Source organism: Thunnus thynnus, chromosome 7 (genome assembly GCF_963924715.1).
Source record: "Thunnus thynnus chromosome 7, fThuThy2.1, whole genome shotgun sequence".
NCBI lineage: Eukaryota > Metazoa > Chordata > Actinopteri > Scombriformes > Scombridae > Thunnus > Thunnus thynnus.
The window spans coordinates 7,783,367-7,808,995 of record NC_089523.1 but is presented as its reverse complement, the minus strand read 5'-3'; the positions used below and the strand labels follow the sequence as shown (position 1 = coordinate 7,808,995).

The following is a 25,629-nucleotide window of genomic DNA, read 5'->3' as shown; positions in this document are numbered from 1 at the left end:
CAACATACAATATGGGACAGGCAACACTTGTGAATTGAGTATTAGTTTTTGACATACTTTTAATTATTATTAATGTACATGTAATGTACATTGACATACATTGTTCTTTACTTTTCTTTAGATAAAGTGATGAATTGTGAGTGAAGGTGAGTTATGTAAAGTCCTTTTCAATTTTTCATTGAGTTCTTGAGCCAAAGTTTTAAAAGAAGTCCAAAAACTTTGAGAAAAACAAATCTTCGGGCTACGTGAGGCTTTATTGAGTTTACATTTATCAGGATGGATATCTCAGATTCAAATTTCTTCTCACACCTATGTCAGTGCTGGAAGCAGGGAAAGATTGACTTGTGATTTAATCAATGTGTAACAGTATACAGTAATGGCATTGTAACCTGATAAAACCACATTCTCACACTCTGCATTACACATGCGCTTCAAAACTGCACAAATGGCTGCAACTGAACACAACCTAATGTGCTCTGCAGAAAAAGTGAGACTTGGTAGTATGAAATATTGCTCATTTTGAACCTTTTGTGACTGAAAACAACTACATTACTTGCAGTGTAGTGATGAGTCATTGCCAACAGATGACAGCACTGGTGTATTTTTCCATCACACAAAGTGATTAAATCTAATCACATTTTACAACTCAAGTTTAAACAAATCCACTTTCAAGTGAGACTGTTAAGCATAGTAACCCCACATAAAAACTGCTACAGCCATCATGATGAGAGCATTGGCATCCACAGTGTACTTCCACACAGGCTTCTCGCTGATGTCAGGTAGCTGCTCTGACTCCTCAGGTGCTTCTTCCTCGAGGGCCTGGGAGCTGCCCCCGCCACAGAGCCGGCCAACCAGATGGCAGATACCAGACTTTTCTTCCTCAGCCACTGAGAGGGAGAGAAATGTGTCAGTACTTTCTGTTAATGTATGTTTGTTCCATTTGTCTGGCTTTCTTACCGGCATCATTACTGTTGTTCTCCCTCATCCTCTCAGCAGCCTCTCTCCGGGCTCTCCTCCCTCTCTCCTCTTGCTCCCAGTCCAAATCCTGCCTCTCCTCTTTGGAATGACGCAGGCTAAACACCAGACGATGGAGCTGCAAAGGAAAGAGACCGAGCTCAGAACTTCATTAGACCAGAAACTGATTTCATCTGAAATTTCCTAGTAAATGTCAATGCAGCAGATTCTTCACTTTTTTCATGTCATGGAGTCTTGAGGAATAAGAGACATTTATATATTGGGTGTTGTGTCTTAGTGTAAAAAATAACTTACATGTTGGTCCTCTATGGGCTTGGTGCAGTAGCTGACCAGCAGCACCAGCACTGACGTACAGAAGAAGAGTATGATTGCAAAGTGTAGATAGTGGACCCCACACACCAAGAAAGGACAGTGAGAAGGGAAAATACAGCTTCCAGTACCGTACCAGAACTCTGGCAACATCCGACACAGACCCATCACCAGGCCGCCTATCAGGCCCCAGAATGCACCCTGAAGGTATGGATAGGATTTCACCTGGTGTTTCATACATATATCCAATGCATGAATGTGACAAGATAATAATAATATGTTACCATCTATGCATATGCTATCTCACCATCTCATTCACCCGCTTGACAAACACAGCCAGTAGGAAGACCGAGGCGATGGGGGGAGCCAGGTAGCTTGAGATTGACTGGATGTAATCAAACAGCTGACCACTCTGGGCTGCCTGGACAACTGGGATCCAGCAGATACTGATGGCTACAATGCACAGCACCCAAACTCTGAGAAGGAGAGAAGAAGGATGTGAAGAGGAAAAGGAAATATATGGGATGAGTCCAAAGTGGCAAACAGTTCATCTATAAAGTTTTCGTTGGCCTATGGGATGTTTAGAACAGAGCTGCAACTAACAAATCTGTCCATTAGTCTCTCAAATAATCAATCATTTAGTCTACTAAATGTCAAAACATTGTGAATAAAATGACAATTTTTCAGAGTCGTCTCAGATGGTGTCTCAAAATAGCTTGTTTTGTCCAAATAACAACATCTCCCCCAAAAATATTCAGTTTACAATGATTTGAACAGAGAAAAGCAGCAAATCCTCATATCTGAGAAACTGGAACAACAGAATGTTTGGCATTTTTTCTTGAAAAATGACTGAAACGATTAATCAAATATTAAAAATAGTCACAGATTAACTGACTAATCGATTAATTAACTAATCATTGCAGCTCTAGTCTAGAGTAGAAATTAGTTTGTTATTAAATGCTCACATTTTGAGATATTTAATGGTACAAAATATCTGCTGCAGCAATTTTGCAAGTTCTATGCAAAAGTTTTAAAAAAAAAAAAAGGCCTTCAAAAAGAGACTCAAACCCTAAACCCAAGCTGTGTTAATGCCGTTGTCTATGCATGGAGCAACATCATGGCTTCGTGAAAAAAAGATTTCAACACGTATTAGGGAGCAGTCAGAAGCCGTCACTTTAAGCTCCAACAGATGCTGCTGATTTAGTCTGCGTTCACACTGTAGCTACATCAGTCCAATAACATAATAACATGTAATAGGGTAGTACAAGAGAAAGAAAGTTAGAGAACTGCAACAATTGAAATGCTTAGAAGTCTAATGTACCATTTGTTTACTGCAACAGCGCCTCTTTACCTGCCTACGATAATGAGCTCACTCTCAGTGGCCTGCGGTCTGATACGAGTCCAGATGTCCATGGTGAAGAGGGTGCTGCTGCTGTTAAAGATGGAGGCCAAAGAGGACATGAGAGCAGCCAGCATCACAGCCAGCATCAGACCTCGCAAACCTGCGCAGACAGACGGCAGCGAGGAAGGTGGGACGGAGGTGGGATATGGGGAAAAAAGGTTGGAGTGAGTGGGACGGTGGAAAGGGATGAGAGGTGTAAGATAAAATCTCGCAGCAGAAATGTTGACGCTGTATTGAGTCAGTCATTGTTATGTGTTCTTACCGTTCGGCATGATTGAAACCACCAGTTTAGGGTAAGCAATATTGGAGCAGCCCACCTCAGTCCCACACACCCTCTTACACTCTTCAGGGACCACGCAGCCAACCTCATCTACAGGTGGAAGAAACACACACACTGTAAATATACAGATTTCAAGATAAAAGTCAAGTCAGACACTTGACAAGATATTTTTTAACAAAATTACAACCTCTGGGTTTATACATGACAGCTAAGTTGAGTCAACACTTCCTCAGCAGAATGTATCTACAGCAGAACTATTGTTTCTTCTGTTTTTGTCTACCTCCCTTCCATGGGAATGAGAGGGACCAGTGTGAGCCACAGACCTGGGTAGAGGACCCTGCTGATCATGCCGGGGAACACCATGAGGAACATCGGCAGCAGTTTGAGGTAGCCACACAAGATGCAGCCGGCCTTCACATGGGTCAGACTACGAGCCGCAAGGCACCGCTGGACTATCACCTAGAGAAACACACAGGACACATACATGGAAACACATTTTCTCACGTCTACGGTGCAGGACGTTATGCATTACTGGTTAAGTAAATTACAGTGTAGTGACTTGCAGTAGCTCTAGTGAAGTCAGCTACAGCCTGAAAGTAGCTGGTTAACCTGAAACAAAGCCCAAGAGCTTCAGCTGACAAGTGTTAAAGAATGTGGGATGCTCACTTGATCCGTGCACCAGTACCAGCCTCCAACTATAGCGATCCCAAGCAGCACCCCAGGCCAAGGCAGGTCCCCTGTGGTCGGGTCCCTAAGCAGGTTGAAGGCGTCCTGTCTGGGGGTGTAGCAGTGAGGGGAGATGTTGTAGCGCTGGGGATCCTGGGAGGAGAAGTTACGTGGCAAGGCAGAGCTGTATCTTTCCAGCAGAGCACTGTAGCCTCCTACTTCAGCAAAAGCTAGAAGGAAAAGGGAGAGATGTGTGTCATTTAAAGGGTCTGTTCAAGCAAATCATAGAAAAGGCAAGTTATATCTTTCCATGCATAGATTTGATGGAACTCAATTCAACTCCCTTTAATTTAGGTGGCAGTATGGGGTGTTTCGTATGATGATTCTTACAGGAGTCATTATGGTATGGATATTCCTGTTCTGCATTTAGGTGTAATACATCACTGTTAAATGTAAAAGAAGTGTACTGCATTTGTTTTTCCCATCCAGTTCCACAGTCCAGAGTTCCCTTGTCTAATACAGTCCTGACTGGAGATATGAGTCAGCTGCTGAGTCAGCACTATCTCTTTAACGCATCACCAATTCACAAAAGGGATTTGCCGTTCTTCCTCCTCCGCTGGTTCCTCTCCCACTTTTATCTGGTCTGCTTCCTTCTTTAATCTACACCAGGATTAGACTGACATACTGTGTTTTGACCTTTTGTGAAAAAAATCGATAAGGTTGTTGGGGGGGGGTTGCTGTTTTGTCGGCTGAAGGTGGACAGCGAAGTTTTGACTCTGCAGTGTCAGCACACTGTATGCTGCTGCAGTGAAATTAATGATTAGTGACCCTGGTTAATCTCTTCCCTGTTCCCTGATAGACGCAGGTCTGCAGAGACTGACAGAAGCCAAAAACATGAACAGTGTGCAGTTTTTTTGTAAAAGATAAAAAAAAAAAAAATACAGTATTTATTGTAAGATTTAATATCATGTGTCTACAAAAGGTTTATGAGTATGATGATACAGTCTGGACTTACAAAAGCCGGTTAGGACAAAGGCTCCAGCAATGATGACAAAGGTCTGAACTGTGTCAGTGAACATCAGAGCAGCTAGGCCACCTGGTGATACACACACACGCACACAAACACCTTAAAATACACATACCAACAGAAATCTTGAAATGTACTCCAGTGATTTGGTATTGCACTTCCATAAAGTTGAGGGGTTTGCAAGAGACAGACTAAAAAAAAAAAAGAATGATCAAAATTGAAGCAGCAGATGCCGAGATATCCAGACTTTTAGCCACATAAACACTAGATCCTACATTTCCCACAATGCAACCAATAGCATATTTTCATTAAACCCTCTGTGCCTAAATGTCCACATCTTTCAAACTCTACACATTTCCAGTTTGTGACGCAGGAATGTGAATCCCATGCCAAGGTAACCGTGATGACATCACTATGACATGATCATTGTTATTTTCTCAACTTCAGTGCTACCTTCAGAGCCACACAAGACATTATACAACTATTTTTGCAAGCTGAAAATAATCAGTTTCTGTACGTACAGTACAGTAAACTGATTATTTTCAGGGTTGTACTCCACGTGTAAAATTGGTGGACTGCCCTTTAAGAAAAATAACTTCATGGACCAGGTTCAATACATAAACACACATTCACTCACATACCTGTAACAGTGTACAAGGCTGTGATTAACAGGAGGGCGATGACGGCCACATAGATGTTCCACCCTAATGCCTGCTGGATAAACACGGCTCCTGAAAACATGTCCACCTGGAGAGATGGACAGGGTAATCAGCAATGAGGAAAAGAAATACAAACAGTATATTCCTCTGATTGTGTTTTCTCAGACGTTATGGCTCACTGAGATCTTGGTGAAAATGTAGAGGAACAAGGAGATAACGGAGAGGTAGAGGCTGATTCTGGTCCCTCCAAACCTCTTCTTTAGGTACTGGGGCATTGTGATCACCTAACACAGCACACTGTATATTAATATGGGAAATCAGTGAATGTGAACTGAAATTATCATACAGCCTGAGCTACTTACCCCAGCTGTGAGGTAGACGGGTACAAACAGCCAGCCGAGCAGCAGCACAATGAACAGAGCCTGACACAACATACAACATATGACATGTTAGACTATTCCTTCTCCTACTGTAGTTCACTCTCAATGACATTTAATTTGTGGCACCATAAATTAGATTCAGTATCTCCTTGTTATGAAGGTCATTTATGTATTGATTTGGTGTTTCAAGGTGGTGATTAATGTGTAACTAAACTGCAGAGTTCAACAGGATGGAAGTATATAGTGTGACTTACATTCCATTCAAACCCTCCCACAGCGATGCCGCTGGCTGCTCCGGTGCCTGCCAAGCCGACAAAATGACCACTACCAATGTTGCTGGCAAACAAAGATGCACCAACCTGAATAAAAAAAGAACACAAAATAGCACAGAAGAAAAATCACATATGTGGGAAACAGAAATGCACAAAACCGAGAAATGAGTGCATAGTGAACCCCACAAAATCTTTGTGTGAGTTTCGAAATTGAGCTATATATTGTCTCTTTTCTTTGTTTCTTAAGAAGATCCAAAAGGAGATGACTTTACGTCTACATCCTTTCTTCCATCACAGGAAGGAACCTAAAGATAATCCTGTCATCTCAAAGTTCAAGCAGACTGATTTTACTGAACTAGAGCCTGGCCTATACTGGATTTCTGAAGCAGATACAGATATTGATATTTGAGAGTTTAAAAAATCTAAAAACATAAATAAGCAGTTTTAATTAAGATAAGATTTCCTTGATTTTTTTTTGGATTTTTTAAAGATATGTAGCATACTGAGTGAGATTTTACAGTTGAAAAATAAACTTGTCAGCACCCTCTGGTGGACAATGTAACAGCAACACTCTAAATTAGCAACTTCATATTATATTATACACATATGCTGATACTAATAAGGTAATATCAGCCTATATATTTGTCAGTGTAACTTTACATTGAACTCACCGGCCACCAGGTCATGGTCCGCCCTGCCAGGAAATATCCTCCAACTGTCCCACGATTGGTTCGAAACATGGACTGAAACACAGTGAGGAAAAATCTGATATCACAAATGCAATGTTATCTGTTCCTGCTTATACATACAAGAATATGACATACATGTCTTATGGTGATATACTGTTTATATTTTAATTAGTCATCATAACCTACTGATTATTACACTCAATTACACACACAGACTAACACAGGTGCACTCACCCAAATGCCGACACCAATGACCGTAATGAAATATCCAACAATGATGATGATGTCTGCTGGGTTGTTGATGATCACCTTGTCTGATGAGAGTTCCTCCATTGTTCTACTCAATAACTGTATACTGTATACACTAGCTTTGCTTCTAATGGAGATTAGAGCCTTAAATAACGACTATCATCTGTAAAAACACCCAAACTTATATAGCAATAGAACCGAATACTTACAAGAGAACAAATACTGTATCTCTGGCTGACTGATGTATGGGCAGCAGGACTGCAGTGGTCAGTCCAAGTGAGAACTTTGGCCAGCAGTAACAATGGGCAGATTCAGCAGTTTATTAATTTGAGTAATTATTAACATCAAACCACGAGAAATGTTTTCCAACAGAATGCTTTCACTCATGTAGTTTCACTGCTTTTTCACCATTTTACATGCAGGAATGTAGACATTTGATTCCCAATGTGATCACTGATTGTAGCGCTACTGTAATAAAGTCACCAATAAAAACATGTAAGCAAATAGTCCTTTAATCGTTTATCTCATCAAAACATCCATTTGCCTTTCAGTTCACAAATTTCATTAGATTGTACAAATGAGGGCAGCTTTAGTTCTCTGAATGGACATACAGAATGTGGCTGTGTACAGTATGTGTGCAAAGAGCTTGTGTTGAACAGATTTACGCCTCAGCATAGAAAACGTGCATGCGTACACAGTCACTTTTCACATTTCATACAAGCTGTAAGCACACAAAGTAAAAGAAATTCGATTCATTTGACATTTCAGGGGGGAAATTCAGGGCATGTCGTGGTATTTCACACAGACAGCGTGATATTTATTTCCTATAAACACAAACTTAAACTCACACCTCTTAACCAAAATGACAAAAAACTGTCTTCATTGTGTGTTCAACTAGTGAACTTCCTACTGAAATAAACTTCAGGAACCTTACTAACTATTTTCCTTCTCATCCTTTAAATGCATTTTGGTGATCCACACAGATTGCATCATACTCAGCAGGTATCAATCCTTGAATATCAAATGTCACGAGCCCAAACATCCCAGCTGCCCTCTAACTTTTCATGAACAGGGCTTCAGGCTTCTCTGTACAGGAGGGCAGCACCACTACAGAGATGGAGCATAAATCCATAACTCTGCTATTGCTGGGTAACACTCTATCACCAGGAGTTAAAGATAAGCATATCCTTTTTAAATCAATGACTTGCCCCAATGACCTTCTCTGAGCCACCAGTGGGGGCAAAAAAAGAGCCCCCCCATCTAACACCGAGTCACCCCTGCTATATCTGCTAATGGCACTGGCAGATTGAAAGGCAGAAAGAAGCACAAGTGACGTTTTTATGTATCGATACACCACTACATCTTCACATATCAAAGCCCGCCTGAGTACACTGAACAAGAAAATGAAAAGATATCATGGAAGACATTAAAAAAATACTGACTGACTGATTTTATGCATCCACTAGAAATGGTTAAAATTTCTAAAGAAAATGTACATGTGCTCACTGCTGAAATTTTGCCATTGAAACACTGGAAACAGATGAAATACTGCAACAGTTAAAGTTGCAATCAAAATACTAAAAAACTACTAAAAGAAGCTAAAAAAAAGCTGAATTGCTGAAAGTTGATGTGTAACCACTGAAAGCAGTGGAAGCGTCATTTTGAAGAGTAAAAGATGAAAGTAGTTGAAATGTAAGTTGATGTGTAACCATTGAAAGCAGTTGAAGTGTTGTCAGATGTCGTGAAGTCGAGAGCAACTGGATTTCCTGAAGACATTTCCCATCCAAAAAGCTTCAGTTATGACTGACGGGTGGGATGTCCCAGGTATTTAACCTCTGTAGGGTCGTTTACACCTTCAAGGTCGTTGAGGTCACATGTGGTTCATTAGTCCTCTTATCTATCATGTGACAGCTGTTAAAGTCACATGACAAGCCCTTTGGATGAGAGGTGAAACTTCCAAGAATCTACAACAGGTCCAGTTGCTCTTGACTCACCGCTTTTGGATAAGAGCAAGAGATGAAAACAGCTGAAATGTCAGTTTGAAGAGCAAATAAATGAAAGCAGTTCAAATGTCAGTTAACGTGTTAAACATCTGCTGTTAGCTGGGAAAGTTAGGGAAGTTCCACTTCTGTCCTCGAGGGAGATTAACTCATTGTAACACTTTGGAAAGTTCTACTTGGGACTATGGTTTGACTGAAAATGATGAAATGTACTATTGATTTTATTGGTTGAGAGACAGTGTTGATCCTGTATGATATAGAGTGAAGCGGTGGAAAGCTGAGTTTTGAGATTAACTTGACTCTTCTTAAGGAAGATGCATGAATTTGGCTTCAGTGCTCCTGGCTCATGAATGGTCTGCGATACGGTTAGTTTATGCGAGAAAATCAATTAATACTTTGTAACGGGTCTAAACTGCTAGTTTTCTGACTGACATTGATTTACTGTTTCAGTAAACATAAATAAATAAAATAAAATAAATAAATCTGCTTTGTTGCTCTCAGTCAGAATTGGGGGTGAAAAAATCTAATTTTGCAATTACAGAAACACATCCTGTATACATCTTAATATCTGATTTTAAATTGATAGTGAATCTTGTTCACTAATCATGAAGTCACATTTAAGAACAAAGTTAATGTCTGGCATGCAGTGGTGCAATGTATATATTCCTGACATGAAGCATTAAGTGTCTTCAATTCCAGTAATGGCAAAAAGTTCATAGTTTATATTTTATGGCCCTGATTGATAATTTGCAATCTTGGCAATGAAGTAATGACGACATTGGTAAAAAGTTTTCCATTTTCAGACACAGCTGGTGGCATTTCTCATATGCTTGTATCTCCCGCAGGAGTATCTGGATTTGATCAATTTGAATAAATAAAAAGGAAAACAAGAGAACAGAGCAAAGAAAACATAGCGGCTTGCAACAAAACAATGTGCTTACATTTCTGGGCAAGCTTTCTACCTTTCATTAAGCTGGAATTTTGGAATTGAGTTACTTTACCAACCTCAGCATCTTTCAGATCTAAATACATCAGATTCTATTTGACAGGCCTGTCTAAGCTTGCCATCCTACATAATGTCTGAGCACTGCAGTCAGAGTAAGTTACCATTTCAAAAAAACTAAAACCTTTAAAAAAAAAAAAAAAAACACTTTAATAAATAAGGTGCAATGCTAATGTGTTCAGATAATTCATAACCTCCGTGCAAACTACATTCAAAAAAGTCCTATGGCTGGAGCAACTGAAACAAAAAAAATTGACACAGCTGCTGAATCAAGTAAAGACAACTGGCTTGAAGGTTTTGTAAGGTTGCTGGTTAGAGCGACAGTCCAGACACGAAGATACTGAAGGTCATCCTCACATTGGGCTGCACGACACCCCTATGAATGTATCACTGTAATTTTACAGTGGGATCTTTTAAATACCATAAATAGATACATTTTGTTGTGGAAACTAACAAAACACTGTTCCTTTGTAAGATTTCACCCAGAATGACTGGGAGGTGATCTGACTATCATATGTCATTTTTTCCATTTCATCCAGCCCTATCTGCACATTTCTTCCACTGCTATGTTCCACTTCTTTGACTAGACAGCACCTTAAGAGCATTCAAAACACCAAACATAAGAACAGTTTCTACCAGGTTAAAAGATGCTTTCTGGCCCGTGTTAAACACATAAGCTGCCATTCTGGATCCACAGGAAGGGTTCGACTGTATGTGTAGTGAGGCCGGTAAGGCTTGCAATAGTTCAATCTAGTCCCTGCACCATCACCAAGGAGCATCTTGGGACAGGTAGATCAGACTGTCCTGATGTGAAGGATGAACATGCACGAGTGAGCCACTGAAACGTACGAGTTGTCACATAAAACACAAGACTGATGTCCTTCATTTATATAAGAGTATGAACTGAGATATCAGTACAGGGACTGACTTTTCCTGGGATGAGAAGCTGCTCAGTCTTTCCTATGACGGGCTTCAAGTATTATGACAAAGACAGACAGAACAGAAAATGTAACCCTGCACTGCTTTTATAATAAAAAATCATCAAGAAAAACATTTCTTGGCCCAGTGAAAAAAATATGTTGATGTTATGATGTGTTTGCTGGGCTGTGTTTCCTCTCATGTCAAGTTATCGGTATAGCCTTTAATTGCACTAACAACGTCCTACATTATGCAGGAAACAAGGACATGCTTACTCTCAAAAACATCTAACGTGAAAAACAGATGAAACTTATAATTATCACAATTATCACACTCTTTGCAACAGAAAATGCATTTAAATTTTTAAAAACTGACTTACTACATTTCAGAAGTAAAGAACACAACCCAAGCCATTTATCCTACATCACAAATATCTGCATTTCAGTCTCTAATAAAAGTTGTTTGAAAGTGGAACATAGCAGTCTGTAAGAATGTGCATATCTTTGTGACTAAACTAGAGTCCGCTGCTTTGGAATGATTTCCTGACAGCCATGAAAAAATATTACACTGGCAAAAAGCTGAAAATAATGTTACACTTTGAGAAAACAATTAAAAAGGCCCTTTTCTCTCACTTAAGGACTTTGTTGTTCTGAGATATAGAAATTAGGTTACATTCAGGTGCGTGTTGCCTGACTTTGACCCTGTTTCTGGCCCCACCTGCTCTCTGCCTGTACATTTGACGATCTACTATAATAAAATTAACAAGATCTGTCTGCATTGAGTCCATTGTTGCTCTCAGAATGTATAAAATGGTCTTTTCCTTGTGACTTCAACTCAACACCAACATATCTTGAGGTCAAGGAGGAGCTCATTCAAACTCAGCCTGGAGCTCATCTCTGTGTCACATGAACGGCTGCCTCGACTCGTCTCCCTGTCAAGCTAGTCAGCGGCCTTCTTGCAGTTTTCTTTGGCTAGTCTCAGTCTGGACAGGATGTGTTTCTTGGGGAATTTTAGAGTGGTGCACCCAAACTGGCTCACCCCTCCAGTGTCTCCAGGGAGTTTCTCACGTCTCTGGACCCAGCTCCGCCAGCCGGGCTTCCAACAGTAGACACTGTCATAGAACCGCGAGCCGTTTTCCCCACCCAACACATAAATCCTCCGTTTCCACCTGGCCACCCCCCCAGCTGCAATCCGCCGCGGGAGACCAGGAAAAACCACAGGGCTTGGGGCTCGGTCGCTTCCACCACCTGCACCCCCCCGCTGCTCCGCAGTGACCATCACTCCTCCACCGGTCACCTCCCTCTCTACTCCAGACCCCCGGCCCTCTCTGAAAAACAGCACGCGCCCAGTGGCGTCTAAAGTCTCCAGATTGGTGTAGTTTCCATCCAGGAACTTGGTGGTATCCCTCATGTATCCCCCGATTGCACAGACTCCTCCTCGCACTGCCACACCTCCAGCGAGGCAGGTTGCGCCAGAGTCAAGTGCCACACGTGTCCAGCAGTCTGTCAAGGTGTGATAAATAAGCACCCCTGAATGAACCACAGAGTGAACCACAGCCCGGTTCTGTTCAAGTGTGGTTCCACCCAGAAGGTAGAGTCGTCCACGCAGTGCTGCACAGGCGAAAGCGCGCAGAGGGAGCGGTAACCGCGGCCCGGGAACCCACTGAAGTGTAGCCAGATCCAGGATCTCACTGGAGTCCAGCAGGGCTGAGCGGTTACTGCCACCCAAGGCATAGAGTGACTCTCCACAGCCCAGGAGGCCTAGCATAGCCCGGGGCTGGACCATCGAAGGCCGCTCTATCCAGCGGTCCAATACAGCATCATATTCATGCACCGCTGCAGACACAGAGCCTGTCCGTAGAATCCCTCCAGCTACAAACAGCCTGTCACCCACAGCCGTGCAGCCAGGACTCACCAGTGAACCCAGCGCTGCTAACTTCTCCCACTTCCCTGTCCGGGGATCAAAGCAGTCCACTGTGTAGTCTCTTGCAGCTAAATTCTCATCTTCCCGAGGTGTCAGGTCCACACACACTATTTTTTTCTCAAACATGCCCTCCCGTGGTCTTAGAGGCCCCCCAAGGCCCTCACCAGCTGCAGCGGGGCCCAACTCCTGGCTGAGTCTTCGGCTCTCTTCCTGTGACAGCAGTCCTGGCCGCAGGTGGTGAAGAAGTGCTGGCATGTGAGCGTAGCGATCCAGGGGCTGGTGCTCTGCCCAGCGGCGTGCTGCATCGTAGACCTCCGCCTCAGAGTCCACCCCAAGGCGGTCGGAGCTCAGCAGGCTGCCTAAGGTGCCGTGGTCTAGCAGGAGGAAGTCTTTCTGCCGGGCCACCCGGGGGAAGTGCTGAGCTACCAGCCTCAGGGAGGCACGCAGCAGCAGCTGATCGTGGTGAGAGCGAGCCAGAGAGTACATCCCCAGGCAGTTATCCACTGAGAGGTGCTCAAATAGAAACCTGGAGAGATAAGAGTGGAGGAAAACAGCAGGGGGAGAGGAAGAGAAGAGCGATATAGAGAAAAAAGGAGAGAAGACAGGAGACCAGATCCAAACGACAGGAACTAGTGTATATTAACTGAAGCCAAATATCAAACTAAATTAGACTGTATGATTATCTGTCACTCAGCGGATTTACCTGGAGCACAGGTCTTGCAGGGGCATGACCTGAAGCCGGTTGGCGGCCACAAACAGATCCTCAGCTGTGTCCAGAGAGAGCCCCGCCTCACCGGTGTACACAAACTGAATGACAGTCTCCATGACAGACGGCGTCACTTCCTCCAGTCGGATCTCAGTGAGGCGAGACTCCACCAGAGGACTGGTGAACATGGCCCGGAAGTACGGGCTCACAGCTGCCAAGAGGACTCTAAAGAGGGAGAGGATGAGGATTATAGAAGATAACTGCTTCTGTGGACAGGAAGTCAGTTCACATTTCTGCACAATACTGTTAGTTTCTCTATGTATTCACAAGAAGTAACTTACTGTCAAACCAAAATTTAACTCTGCACCTGGCAGTCCCTCCTTGTCATTTCACCTCTTTGATGTCAAACAAAAGCTACAAGTGACTTTCACAGGAAGAATTTTCACTGCAAGAAACATTTCCCTGTCTTCAAAAGTCTGACAGTCTCACCCATACTTGCAACTCTGATAACCACTTATCAAGTAATAATACTAAATACTTGACACTGAAATATTAAACTGACTGGTGATAAGACATAGCATCCTTCTGAGACATGACAGCTCTGCCAACTTGCAATTGGCATGTCATTATTTGTACATTTGATAGAGGACATAACTGATTATCACAAAAGCATCTCTAAATAACTAACAGTGCAAAAATATTTGTTAGCTGCAGCCCTGGCTGACACGCTCCCCTCAGTAGTATCCCACCTGTCAGTAGTGCATGTAAGTAAAGTGAGTCCATCACCACACTGCTCTGTAAGATAAGGCAGGCATACCTGTGACACATGAACTTTTTCCCCTCAACAAGCAGAGTAACATCACACAGCTGCTGAGCATCCAGGAGCTGCTTCAATCCTTAAAACACACAAGAGAAACACAGAAGAGAGTGAGGACGGAAGAGGGGACAAATTAGAGCAGAAGGGGAAGGTATAGAGCACAGGTGACAGGAGGGGGAAAACAGGAAATGAGTAAAAGGGACTAATTACTGTCCTTGAGGGGACAATCCCCCCACTCTTTAGCCTCTTTCTTTCTGTCTCACCATGTGTGATGTAGTCTCCCAACGGTGTGGTGCTGTCATCGGGGAAGTCCTCCTCCTCCGAGTCGCTGTCTGACAGAGGCTCACCTCCTCCCCCGTCCCCATCCTGCCACGGCTGGGGACGCCAGGTGACTGTGCCCCCCCGCACAGCATTCATCTGAGGTACAGTACCCATACATACACACACACACACACACACACACACACAGAATTACACACATGCATTATGCATACAAAGTGAGCAAACGGGTTTAACACTTTAACCTTAATGCATGCAAAGGCCTTATCTGCAACACAGACACAGGCCTGTGTGTTATAGACAGAGGCCTGGTGCAGATATGACCCAGATAACACCAATCTCTGTGAAAAATTGTTGCTTTTTGAGATGAAGTTCCTCATAGCTCATGAGTATTGTGCAACTTAATTTAAAGCAGAGTGAAAATGATTTGCTACAGATTTACAGTATGTTACAGTATGCTTTCATATCCATTGCCAGAGGGATGTCTTCATAAAAGACTGGTTATAATAAATGGCACATACAAAGCAAAATCCTGTTGTTGCAGTTCACCGGTAAGATGTTACATTTGGAGCTGACACTACCTTTGCTCTTCTTCTCGTTTCCACCGTGAAGGCTGGTCGGGTCTCACTTTCAGCAGGAATTGGTGAGGCAGTTTGGAGCAGGCTATCTGTATCCAAGCACCCCGTTTATTAGCACAAGCTTCCCGAGGCTTTCCTGGCTCCCATCTGAGTGTCTGGGTCCTCCGGGCTCAGCTGAAACACTCCGTCCGGCCTGCGGTGAGAGGACGCGTCAGGCTACTCGCTGCTCATCCAGCTCCCCCACGCACAACATCCCCGCTGACTGACGGACCAAACTAGCTCACAAAGGGGAAAAAATCTCCTCCTGCACAAAAGCGTCTGGTCGTAACACACATCAGTCCACCGTGGCATGTAGCACACGCGTCCGGCTCAGCGGGGAAACGGTGCAAAGTGTAGTTTTCAGAGCCTGCAGGGCAGAAAAATCAGGAGTGAGGTCAGGTTCAGTCGGCCGCACTTGTCATGTCTGAACCGGATTACCGCAACGTTAAACTTCCGCCCATCTGATTGGCTGACCTTTAGCTCGTGACGATTGTTTTGGAGCAGTCTCGTTTTCTGCCACTCGAAAAATTAAAACCTTCCCCCGCTCACCCTCTTTGAAATTATGCGTTTTAAGCCGCTACTATGTGTTTAAACTAAAAACAAACAGCAGATTGGTAATGCTTTATTTTACTCATTTCCGCATTCATGCTGCATTTTAGGTAGATACGACCGTGTAGAAACATAAATAATGCTCCCTGGTTCCTTGAAGACGGCCGTAAAAAAAGAACTGTGAATTCCATCAATGTCATAACATCACTTAATTTAGGTGATATACTATCGAAACATGGATTCATGTGCAAATATTTCGAAGTGCATGCACAAAGGGTGACCATAAGCCCTACAGAGAGTTCAATTATTCCCACGCTCCGTGAATGTAACATCAGACACAAGACAAACATGGCGACTGCCTTCAGCATGGCAGCTAGAGTTGGACGCGCTGCACTGACTGTGTTGAAGCCGGTCGCTAGACATTATTCAAGGCAGAGGAGCAGCGTAGTTATCCCGCACCGCTTCTCTCACAAAGCCCACAGCAGTTTGTACGAGCATGTCCGTGAAGGCTACAGTGACAAACCAGAGCTGGACATGACAGCAGTGTGCGAGCACACTGACTCGGTCATCGCTAATGTGGAGAGCAGGAAGGGAGACCTGCGGGGGGAGGATGTCAGGAACATTGTGAGTGTTCAGAAGTCTTTCTAAAATAATTTATAGCCCACGTACATCAAATGGAACTGTCTCCCATTAATGCTAGAGCAACCTGCACACACAGAAGACGCTGAAGTTAGCTTCCTATTCGGGGTTAAGGGAAAAGTTAAGGGTAAAGTTAAGGGGAACATACATAATAATATTTCTCTGTATTGACAGCACTCACACTGTTGGCGCTGGCATCATAAAGGTGGGGAAACCGGTTTAATTACACATAATTCATTGAGGAATACTCGTACGCATCGGTACGTACTCATCATCGGTGTTGCTTGAACCGGAAATAGAACATCTTGATTTGCACAAGCTCACTTATACATCAATCACAGGTCATGACGTCAGTGTTAGAGCACACCTTAACTAAAACGTTTGTGTTGTTTTTTTATTTGTTTGTCTCTTCATTTACTTATGTGCTTGTTGAAATTAAATTGTTAGTGATTATTTGTATTATTATATTGTTAAAAGAACTGAACTGAAAAAGAAAAAAATCTTGGCCTATGAGTTAACACTTATGAAAGAGTGTTAGACATCGTAGCAGAAGCCTTAACGCTGTTTAAACCCACTTACAGATTTGCAAAACCTTTATTTTGCATATAAAAACAGAAAAAAGGGTGATTTCACTGTTTTTTTGTTTTGTTTTTCTTCTTCCAGATCAAAAGCACTATACTTAGACTTGTCAAATCTGGGCTAGATTAACAAGGAGACTTCAGAGAGTCATTAAAACATAGTTTCAGATTTTCGAAATCTTTATTCTATTTGGGAAAACTGAAAAAAGGGTGATTTTACTGCTTTCCCCCCCATCCAGACCACATTAGACACTCATTAAAACACTTTTTTCAATTTTCAACACAATATTTCCCACTTAAATATAGTGCAGTGGAAGTATAAAGTAGCATGAAATGGAAATACTCAAGTAAAGTACAAGTACCTCAGAATTGCACTTAATATAAGTACAGTACTTGTGTAGATGCACTTAGTTACCTTCCACCATTGCCAGTATGCAACTTACATAAATGTGATGTGTGATGGGGAACTTCAAGCCTTCAGTGGACATACTTAATCAATCAAACAAACTTAATTTTTATAGCACCTTTCATGCGGGTTGGCGCAATTCAAAGTGTTTGACAGTTAACAGATATCTAAAGCCTGGCTGAAGAGGTCGGTTGAAAGATATCATCACTTCAAGCTGCTCTCAGATCCTCAGCCAGACTGTTCCAGCAGCTCAGAGCATAAAAACTAAAAGCTGCCTCACCAAAAGTTTTACTCCTACACTTTGGAACAACTAAAAGACCAGAGGACCTGAGGGGTCGTACTGGTTCATACATTGCAAGCATGTCAGAAAAGTAGACTCATGCAAGACCATGAAGTGCTTTAAAAACAAGTAAAAGAATTTTAAAATGAATACAGAAACTGAGGCCACCAGTATAAGGACTTTAAAGCAGGTGTCACGTGTTCTCCTCTGGTCCTGGTCAGCAGTCAGGCAGCAGAGTTTTGAATCAGTTGTTGCAATCAACAACAATGATATTTGCATATTCATAGATTCTGTATATGAGGGAGATGTAGTAGATGTAATTTTAACTACTAACTACGTCACCTTTTTTGTGGAAAAACCATATCAGATACAAATTATTATTCATTTTTTTTATTCAGAGTTTTTGTATACTGTATTAAAACAAGTCTGGTGGGGATCTTTAAATTGTGTCCAGATCACATCAATCTATTTCCTGCTAACAGACATGGTAAATATGCACAAGACATTTTACATTTGTCAAATTGATGTTTATAAAGCCGTAAAAAATGGTAACTTAAGCGAGAATATTTACTCTAAGCACAATTTTTCTTCAAAGAAACACTGTAAGATTAAGACTATATCGAATCAAACTCAACTTTATTGGTCCAGTAAATTGAAACAGACACGAGAAATTTGACTCTGGTTGTTGAAAGCTATCATTATACGCAGCAGTATACACAATAAATTTAAACAAAACGTACCAGGATTTACATAGTGAACTGTTAACATACAGCTAAATAAAGACAAGCAAACATTGTCACAAAGGAGAACACTGAAAGTTAAGAGTTTAAATTTAATTACTTTTTCAGTTTCGCACCCACTGTTCTACCAGCTTTTCAACTGATATATTGATTGTGTGTGTGTGTGTTTTTTTCCCCTGCACATTTCAGGTGTGTGTGTGGCAGCAGCTCCAGGCTGTGAGGACAGAAATCTCTGAGCTGGAGATGCAGAAGAAACACATCAGTGAAACAGTCAAAGCGCTCGTGGTCAGTAAAGTTTAAAGGTTATTACTGCACTGGTCACTATGACCAGTTTTCCATAATATGATTAGTCAAACCTTTTATAGTTATTTATGTTGATTGTTTTGAGTATTACAGAACTTATAGATGCAAAAAACTAAACTAAAATAATATCTCTAAAGACTTTTCACTCTATTACTCACTCACCTTATATGACTCTTGACTCACATGCGGGTCATATGTTGTAAGAGTATAAAGATGATCCAAATATTTGACATAATGTTTTCCTCACAGACCAAGAATGACAAGAAAGCCCTCGCCAATGTAAGTTAAACTTTGCCACATCATCTTTTATTACTTAGTTGATTCAATCATCAATCTTGGCAGCATTGCACTAGTAAACTTAATTTGGGCCCAGTTCTGAATGCTTGTTGTTCATCATGCAGCTTCCAGAGTACAAGCAGGCTCTGCAGAAGGGTCGAGACATCCGCAACAGACTGAATCAGCTCTACGACAAAGAGACTGAGCTGGATCAGGAACACTACGGACGAGCGCTCCGACTTCCCAACACCACACACCCTGATGTGGTGAGTATAAACACACACACAGACTTTTTTCTGGAGTATCTGGGGAGACATTTACTACATTTAAAACTTCCTAAAATTTCCCCTTTTCTCCTTTTCAGCCAGTTGGAGATGAGAGCCAGGCGAGGGTGGTGGAGCTGGTTGGACAGAAACCAGGTGACTGATGTGATCTATACCGTTATTGATCTGAACTCTGGAGGAATTGACTTTGAATAGACATGCTTTATCCTCATGAGTTTAACAATGATCTGAAAATGTGTTCTGTCTTTGCTCTAGAGTTTGACTTCAAGCCCAGAGGCCATGTAGAACTGGGGGAGGAGTTGGGTCTCATCAGGCAGAGGTGAGGATGACTCTGGTTTTTCCACTTGACATTCCACTTTCTGAACTGTCTGTGCACTATTCCTTGAACATTGTGCTCATATGAAAACAGAAGACGAGAAGATGTTAGTATTTCAGTTTATTCCAATGCAGGTTGAGAGCAAAAATATGAAGACCTTAGAAAAATTTTTATGCAGTTTTATGAATATGGTAATACCATAATATTCAATATATTGTCCAATATTTAGCCTGCCCTCATTGATATGAATGGGTATCATTATATTTTATTCCTCTGTCCTCTCCCACAGGCATCTAGCTCATGTCTCAGGCCACAGGTCCTACTATCTGAGGGGAGCAGGGGCCAGACTTCAGATTGCACTCCAAAACTTCGCCCTCGACACACTGCAGCGTCGGGTAAGCCTGTGAAATATTGGCTGTAAATAAAATGAATGTGTGGTATAATTTTGTTGGAGAACTAAGTCTGTGTTTTCCTTTTGACTCTTGCAGGGCTTCATTCCCATGGTTGTACCTGACATCCTGAAGGGGGCAGTGTTTGTGAGTTTATTCCACAGTGACTCTGTTCCATTTGCATATCTGACTTTGCATTAGTGGTTGTCATGATAACAGAACGTGATTTAATGGAAGATACAGAACCTTATATCAAAAAACTGATTTCATTGCTCATAAATTAAATATCAAAGTATTTTGTAACATTCACAAAGTACTATTGAGATTTCTGTTGATATTCTGTAGTTATGGTGCAAAACATTCAAGAGTTAATAGGTTAAAGGAAAGGTTCAACCTTTTGGGAAATGCGCTCATTCACTTTCATGGTTAGGTGAGAAGATTGATATCACTATAATGTCTGTACGGTAAATATAAAGCTGCAGATAGCTAACTTAGCTTAGCTCAAAGACTTTAAACAAGGGGAAACAACTAACTTGGCTCTACCCAAAGTTAGCAAAATCCACCAAACAGCATCTCTAAAACTCACTAATTAACAAGTTATGTGTCATTTGTTTAGTTTAAAACAGACAATTCACCATTTTAGGGGGATTATGTGCTGGACTATATCTTGGTTGGGAGTTTAGTTAGCCGGGTTCTGACTGTAGCTTCATATTTACTGTACAGACGTGACAGTGGTATAAATTGTCTTATCTAGCTCTTGGCAGGAAAACAAATTTCCCAGAACTTTTCCAAAGCATCTTTGAACCGCACAATGTTCCGCTGTCCTTCACCTCTCCTCCCTTCATTGTCATTCTATTTCTCTTCCACCTCCAGGAGGGTTGTGGTATGCAACCCAACGCCCATCGCTCTCAGGTCTATTCACTGGACCCGGCTCGTTTCCCAGACCTCAACCTGGCAGGGACCGGAGAGGTGGGAGTAGCAGGTGAAACTTAATTCTTCACCACATTGTTGCAACATGTCTCCATTTCTTTGTAGCACTAAATGATCAGTAGGGTTGTTTGTCAGTACCAGTGACTGTACAGAACAGGTGCTGATCTTAATGGCTTTCATGTTTCATTGAATAGGTTCAGAGATGTTAATCACAGTGCATCCTGATAAATGACACAAGAATGAATACTGAACTAACAGACACTACATACTGTACTGTGTATTTTATACAGCTGCAGCTGTAGAGCGTGTAGTAGCTGACAAGTACATGTTGTCAATCTTCATCTGTGTTATTAATTGGTTCTGATGCTTTTTTAAGCCCACAGTTGCGATCAGATTCACCACAAACCTCCCAGATTTTACTGATCAGCTGGATTACTGTTCTGTAATTCTGTAATGAACTTTCATACTTGACACCTTCAGAATTGTTATATATTAATTTTGGGTCAGGATTGTTGTTGGCAAACCTGAATTCTAAATTTGTATAATTTATCATAAATCTTGAATCCAACCATCCTGAATTCACATCAAACGTTTCTTTACTTTCAGTCATTTCAATCATTTTACAATGCAAAATGCAACTTGTAGGCAACATGTAGGAGGTAGAACAGGTGCTTTAAGTGAGACCAGTTATTAGATATGATTAGGTGATGTTTGATTAGTATTAAGAACCAGTTTAATGAGATGTTTAAACAATCATGTTTTGATTAGATGTTTCACAACAGCTTTGAATGTTACTCGGAGATGAGATCTGGAAGAATGTATTTTACATGTGCAGTAAATAATTATGTAACGTCTCTTTTCTCCAGGTTATTTCATGGATCATGCAGTAAACTGGAAGGACCTGCCTGTCAGGTTAGCAGCACCCTTCACTCCTGGTTTGCTACAGATTGAGTGTTAAATTGGAGTAATTACATCTGACGTGATCTGTCGTTTTCCCGCTGCAGGACGGTGTGCAGCAGCACCTGCTACAGAGCAGAGACAGACACCGGCAGAGAGACCTGGGGCCTCTACAGAGTTCATCACTTCAACAAGGTCTAAAGTTAGAGACACAGCAGTATTCTCCTGGATGCAAATATCAATCACACTCTGTCCACTTTCTCAAGTAGATTAGATTTTTAGATATAAATGACACATACAGGGCTTTCAGATTTGCAGATATGTGCTACCAGCTCTTAATTAACTGCTACCAAGTGGAAATTTTCAATTTTCATTTTCATTCTGGAAAGTTTATAAGCAAGTACCAACTCAATAAATATCCTAATGAGCTTTGAATAACTGTATGTGTATAAATGTCCAGGTAGAGATGTTTGGAGTGACAGCAGATGAGACAGGAGAAGAAAGCTCTCAGCTGCTGGAGGAGTTTGTCTCTTTGCAAAAAGAAATGTTTTCTGCACTGGAGCTACACTACAGGTCAGTGCAGACACACATCACAATCTGGCCATATTCTTTCATACACACATATTAATTTTTAAATAATATTTAGAATAAATGCACCAGTTATGGATTGCTGCATTTGTGTGTATTTTTCTTTAGAGTGCTGGACATGCCAACTCAGGAATTGGGTCCTCCGGCGTACAGGAAGTATGACATTGAAGCCTGGATGCCTGGGAGAAACAGCTATGGAGAGGTCAGCCCCATCATATCACTGTTATCTGGTCTTAACCTGCTCACCTGCTTAATTACTTATCTTATTTCCATTTTATATGTCAGATATATGCCAAATAACTCAACCTCAACCTGCCTTTAGTCTCATTAGTGACACACTTCCTTTGTCAGTCAAAACTGTTGGATGTCCAAACGTACGAGCAAGCCCTCATAGTGTTGTCTCATCCTTCCTCCAAAACTCTAAAGTTGAAATCAACATTTGCAACAAGAAGACAGAAATGTTTATTTAAATGTTCCATACAGCACATGTATAATAACCTAAATGAGTTGTAACCAAACCAAACAGTTGCCCTGTTTGGTTCAAAAGTCCAATTTTTATGTGCAATATTATGTAAAAAAGATGTAAATGTTGAACGTTTGGACACTATTTGATTACAAAATGCTGCACAAACAGGTGAAAAAATTGAAATTTTTTGGGAGGTCCATCGGTTCTATCTCTTTCATTTTTTAACACCTTCCACATTGTAATGGAGATGGATTTGCAGGGCGTCCTTCCTGTGTAATCAAGTAAAAATATAAAAACTCTTTTTTTCTAACTGAACTATTCCTGTTGCTGTACTCATCAGTCTTCACGGGGCCAGTTGTGTTTTGCTGTTGATTCTGACCGCAGTTCGTCTCTCTATACATCAGATTTCCAGTGGGTCCAACTGTACAGACTACCAGAGCAGACGCCTCAACATCCTGTATGAGAGAGAGGATGGCAGCCTGCAGTACGCCCACACAGTAAGACTGCAGACAAGACAGCTCTGGTGCACATTCCTGCTGCTTTAGCTTACTGCAATATATGTGATGTGTGTGTGTGTGTTTTTTTTTCTTTAGGTGAACGCTACAGCGTGTGCCATCCCTCGAACGATTATCGCTATCCTGGAGACTCACCAGACAAAAGTAAGACACCAACGTAAATCACGCATGAGGGTTCCCAAAAACCTAGAATTCTTTAATTCAGATCTCCAGTCATGGAAAGGTCCTAGAAAATACATCAAAATCTCAGATGGGGATTTATTCATCTCACATCATGTTTAACTTTAGTGGATCATAACATATTAGGTATGGAATGAATCTGCAGATGCTGCAGTTCAAGATGAGACCAAACATTTCTATGGATGTCAGTTTTTGAACCACGACAAAGGCCAAAATGTGGCCTGCAACAGACTTGTTTTTACCCAAGCTGATTGCAGAGAAACGCCTTTTGCTGCAGTTGTTGATCACTTGCTCCTCACTCCTCGTACCAGCTGGTTACGAGGAGTGAGGAGTAAGCAGTCAGCGGTGGTATGAAACGTGTTATAAAATAGGTTTTTCAACAATCGTGAATCACTGCAACCATAAGAGGTCCTTGAGCATACAGTCATAAATGTGCACAAAAAATATTAGGCTGATGGGTCCAGTAGTATGTGAGATTAGCTGCCAGATACACACATGGACACACAAAAACACACGACCAAACATAATCTCAAACTTACACCTGGCGGAGAAAAAAATATTAATCTGCAGACAGTTTAAAAAACATGTTAACGACTAAAACACAGAACTTTTTTATTTCTTTCAAAGACACCCTTTGAATGAAAATGTGAAAAATGTGAATCTTCTTCTGAACAGTAAATGTGGGGTTTCATACTTTCTTTTTGTCTCTTCCAACAAAGTATTGCTTTGTTCATCTTCCACAATAATACATCTGGATTACTTTGCATGCTCCTGTGTGTAATGTTTGGTCTTGAAGTGGCTCCCTCTTGTGACTGTGGTCAGTTATACAAATTATAAAGTATTTCATTAGAACCACAGAAATAAAAATATATGTTGCATTAGTATGTCTTTTATTTCCAAAACTATAATTATTAAATTTCTCCTTATGGACATATATCAATCTGCCTGGAGAAAACCAAAACAATTCCATTTTATTTAGATTTATTTAAGACATTTTCAATGTTTTTGACATCAGAATGATATCAATAATACAAATTTGATTGTTGTTTCTTCTTTTCTCTTCATCTCTGCAGGAAGGATCAGTGCGCGTCCCCCGAGCCCTGCAGCCTTATTTTGGTCTCGAAGTGATTGAGAAGCCAAAGTGTACTCCACTGAAATACATCGGACCAAACCAGCACACCCGGCCACCCAGACCCGCTCCCAAAACCAGATGACACAATTACAAGTGTAGCGCTCTGACGCCAGCCATCGGCCACAAACACCTCAACACATTCAAGCCAGAAAGAAAGTAGATATTTAACTAATGCAAGAAGTTCTTCATACATGTTGTACGTCTTTTTAAAAGCTGTAAATCTCCATTATGCTTTAAATAAATGAATGACTTTTTGAGTTGAGAGTGAATTGAGTGCATCTCTGTTTTGAGGCACTGGATCCGAGCTCAACCCAGTTGTTAACTGTCGATGTAAATATATTTATGTCTCATCTTTTGTGAAATGCAATAAGTGTGAATGTAAGCCTGAATATGTGTTTTCCAGATAACGAGGAGAACCATAATAGTGGATAACCAATTAAAATAAGTTAAAAGTGTTTAATGTCTGTCTTTGTGTTGCTTTCTACTTCACATTTATTTCTCATGTCTTATGCAGAGTGTTGCGTGCAGAAAGTCTGGCACGCAAACTCTCCAACACACTGAATGACACTGTGACCTTGAGGGAGGCCTGCAGGTGAATTATAGCAGAATATTTAATGGTTCCCAAAGGTGACATACAGGCGTGTTCGTGTGTGTGTTACATTAGCAGCTGTAACAAATTATCAATAATTGATGTGCAAATGTAATTAACCAGCAGCTAGTGGAGGAGGTGAGGATGTCTGCATGGACCGTGCAAATAAAGTGAAAGCTGATAATAGTATCCTCGCCGGATGATGATACTTCATCAGGATTTGAATAGAGTGGAATTAAAAGTGAAATTTAATGTTCTTCATTTTAACATGGAGCCATTTGGGCACTTTAAGCTCTTCAGATGATGTCGCTTTGCCAAGAACTAATAATGTTTCCTGAGATAAACAGTGTCAGATTAAATGTTGAGGATCCACATTTTGTTCACACACAAACTACAGGGAC

General features: G+C 41.4%; 3 protein-coding genes across 4 annotated transcripts; 1 reads left to right on the top strand and 2 right to left on the bottom strand.

Moving 5' to 3' along the window:
- Positions 1-235: 235 nt before the first annotated feature.
- On the bottom strand, positions 236-7,202 carry slc5a2 (solute carrier family 5 member 2). Its single transcript, XM_067594077.1, has 15 exons — positions 6,894-7,202; positions 6,642-6,713; positions 5,953-6,057; positions 5,681-5,740; positions 5,498-5,602; positions 5,301-5,406; positions 4,648-4,728; positions 3,633-3,862; positions 3,290-3,425; positions 2,949-3,056; positions 2,636-2,786; positions 1,592-1,760; positions 1,270-1,485; positions 958-1,093; positions 236-887 (listed from the first exon to the last, which is right to left on the bottom strand). The coding sequence occupies exons 1-15, from the start codon at positions 6,990-6,992 to the stop codon at positions 682-684; spliced, it is 1,980 nt and encodes a 659-aa protein (XP_067450178.1). The 5' UTR covers positions 6,993-7,202; the 3' UTR covers positions 236-681.
- A 200-nt stretch (positions 7,203-7,402) lies between these two features.
- si:dkey-260j18.2 (uncharacterized protein LOC325231 homolog) lies at positions 7,403-16,660 on the bottom strand. Of its 2 annotated transcripts, XM_067594079.1 has the most exons (6): positions 16,541-16,660; positions 15,136-15,538; positions 14,539-14,692; positions 14,276-14,354; positions 13,456-13,683; positions 7,403-13,278 (listed from the first exon to the last, which is right to left on the bottom strand). In XM_067594079.1, exons 3-6 carry the CDS (start codon positions 14,690-14,692, stop codon positions 11,769-11,771), a joined length of 1,971 nt encoding a protein of 656 aa, XP_067450180.1. In that variant the 5' UTR covers positions 15,136-15,538; positions 16,541-16,660; the 3' UTR covers positions 7,403-11,768. The 2 variants fall into 2 exon arrangements, with proteins under 2 accessions (XP_067450180.1, XP_067450179.1); XM_067594078.1 differs by lacking the exon at positions 16,541-16,660 and having other exon boundaries at positions 15,136-15,871.
- On the top strand, positions 15,946-25,094 carry sars2 (seryl-tRNA synthetase 2, mitochondrial). Its single transcript, XM_067594080.1, has 16 exons — positions 15,946-16,344; positions 18,553-18,648; positions 18,916-18,945; positions 19,068-19,208; positions 19,307-19,361; positions 19,482-19,545; positions 19,832-19,937; positions 20,031-20,078; positions 20,805-20,913; positions 21,728-21,773; positions 21,866-21,953; positions 22,219-22,331; positions 22,455-22,548; positions 23,217-23,309; positions 23,406-23,471; positions 24,581-25,094. Exons 1-16 carry the CDS (start codon positions 15,964-15,966, stop codon positions 24,719-24,721), a joined length of 1,671 nt encoding a protein of 556 aa, XP_067450181.1. The 5' UTR covers positions 15,946-15,963; the 3' UTR covers positions 24,722-25,094.
- Positions 25,095-25,629: the final 535 nt, after the last annotated feature.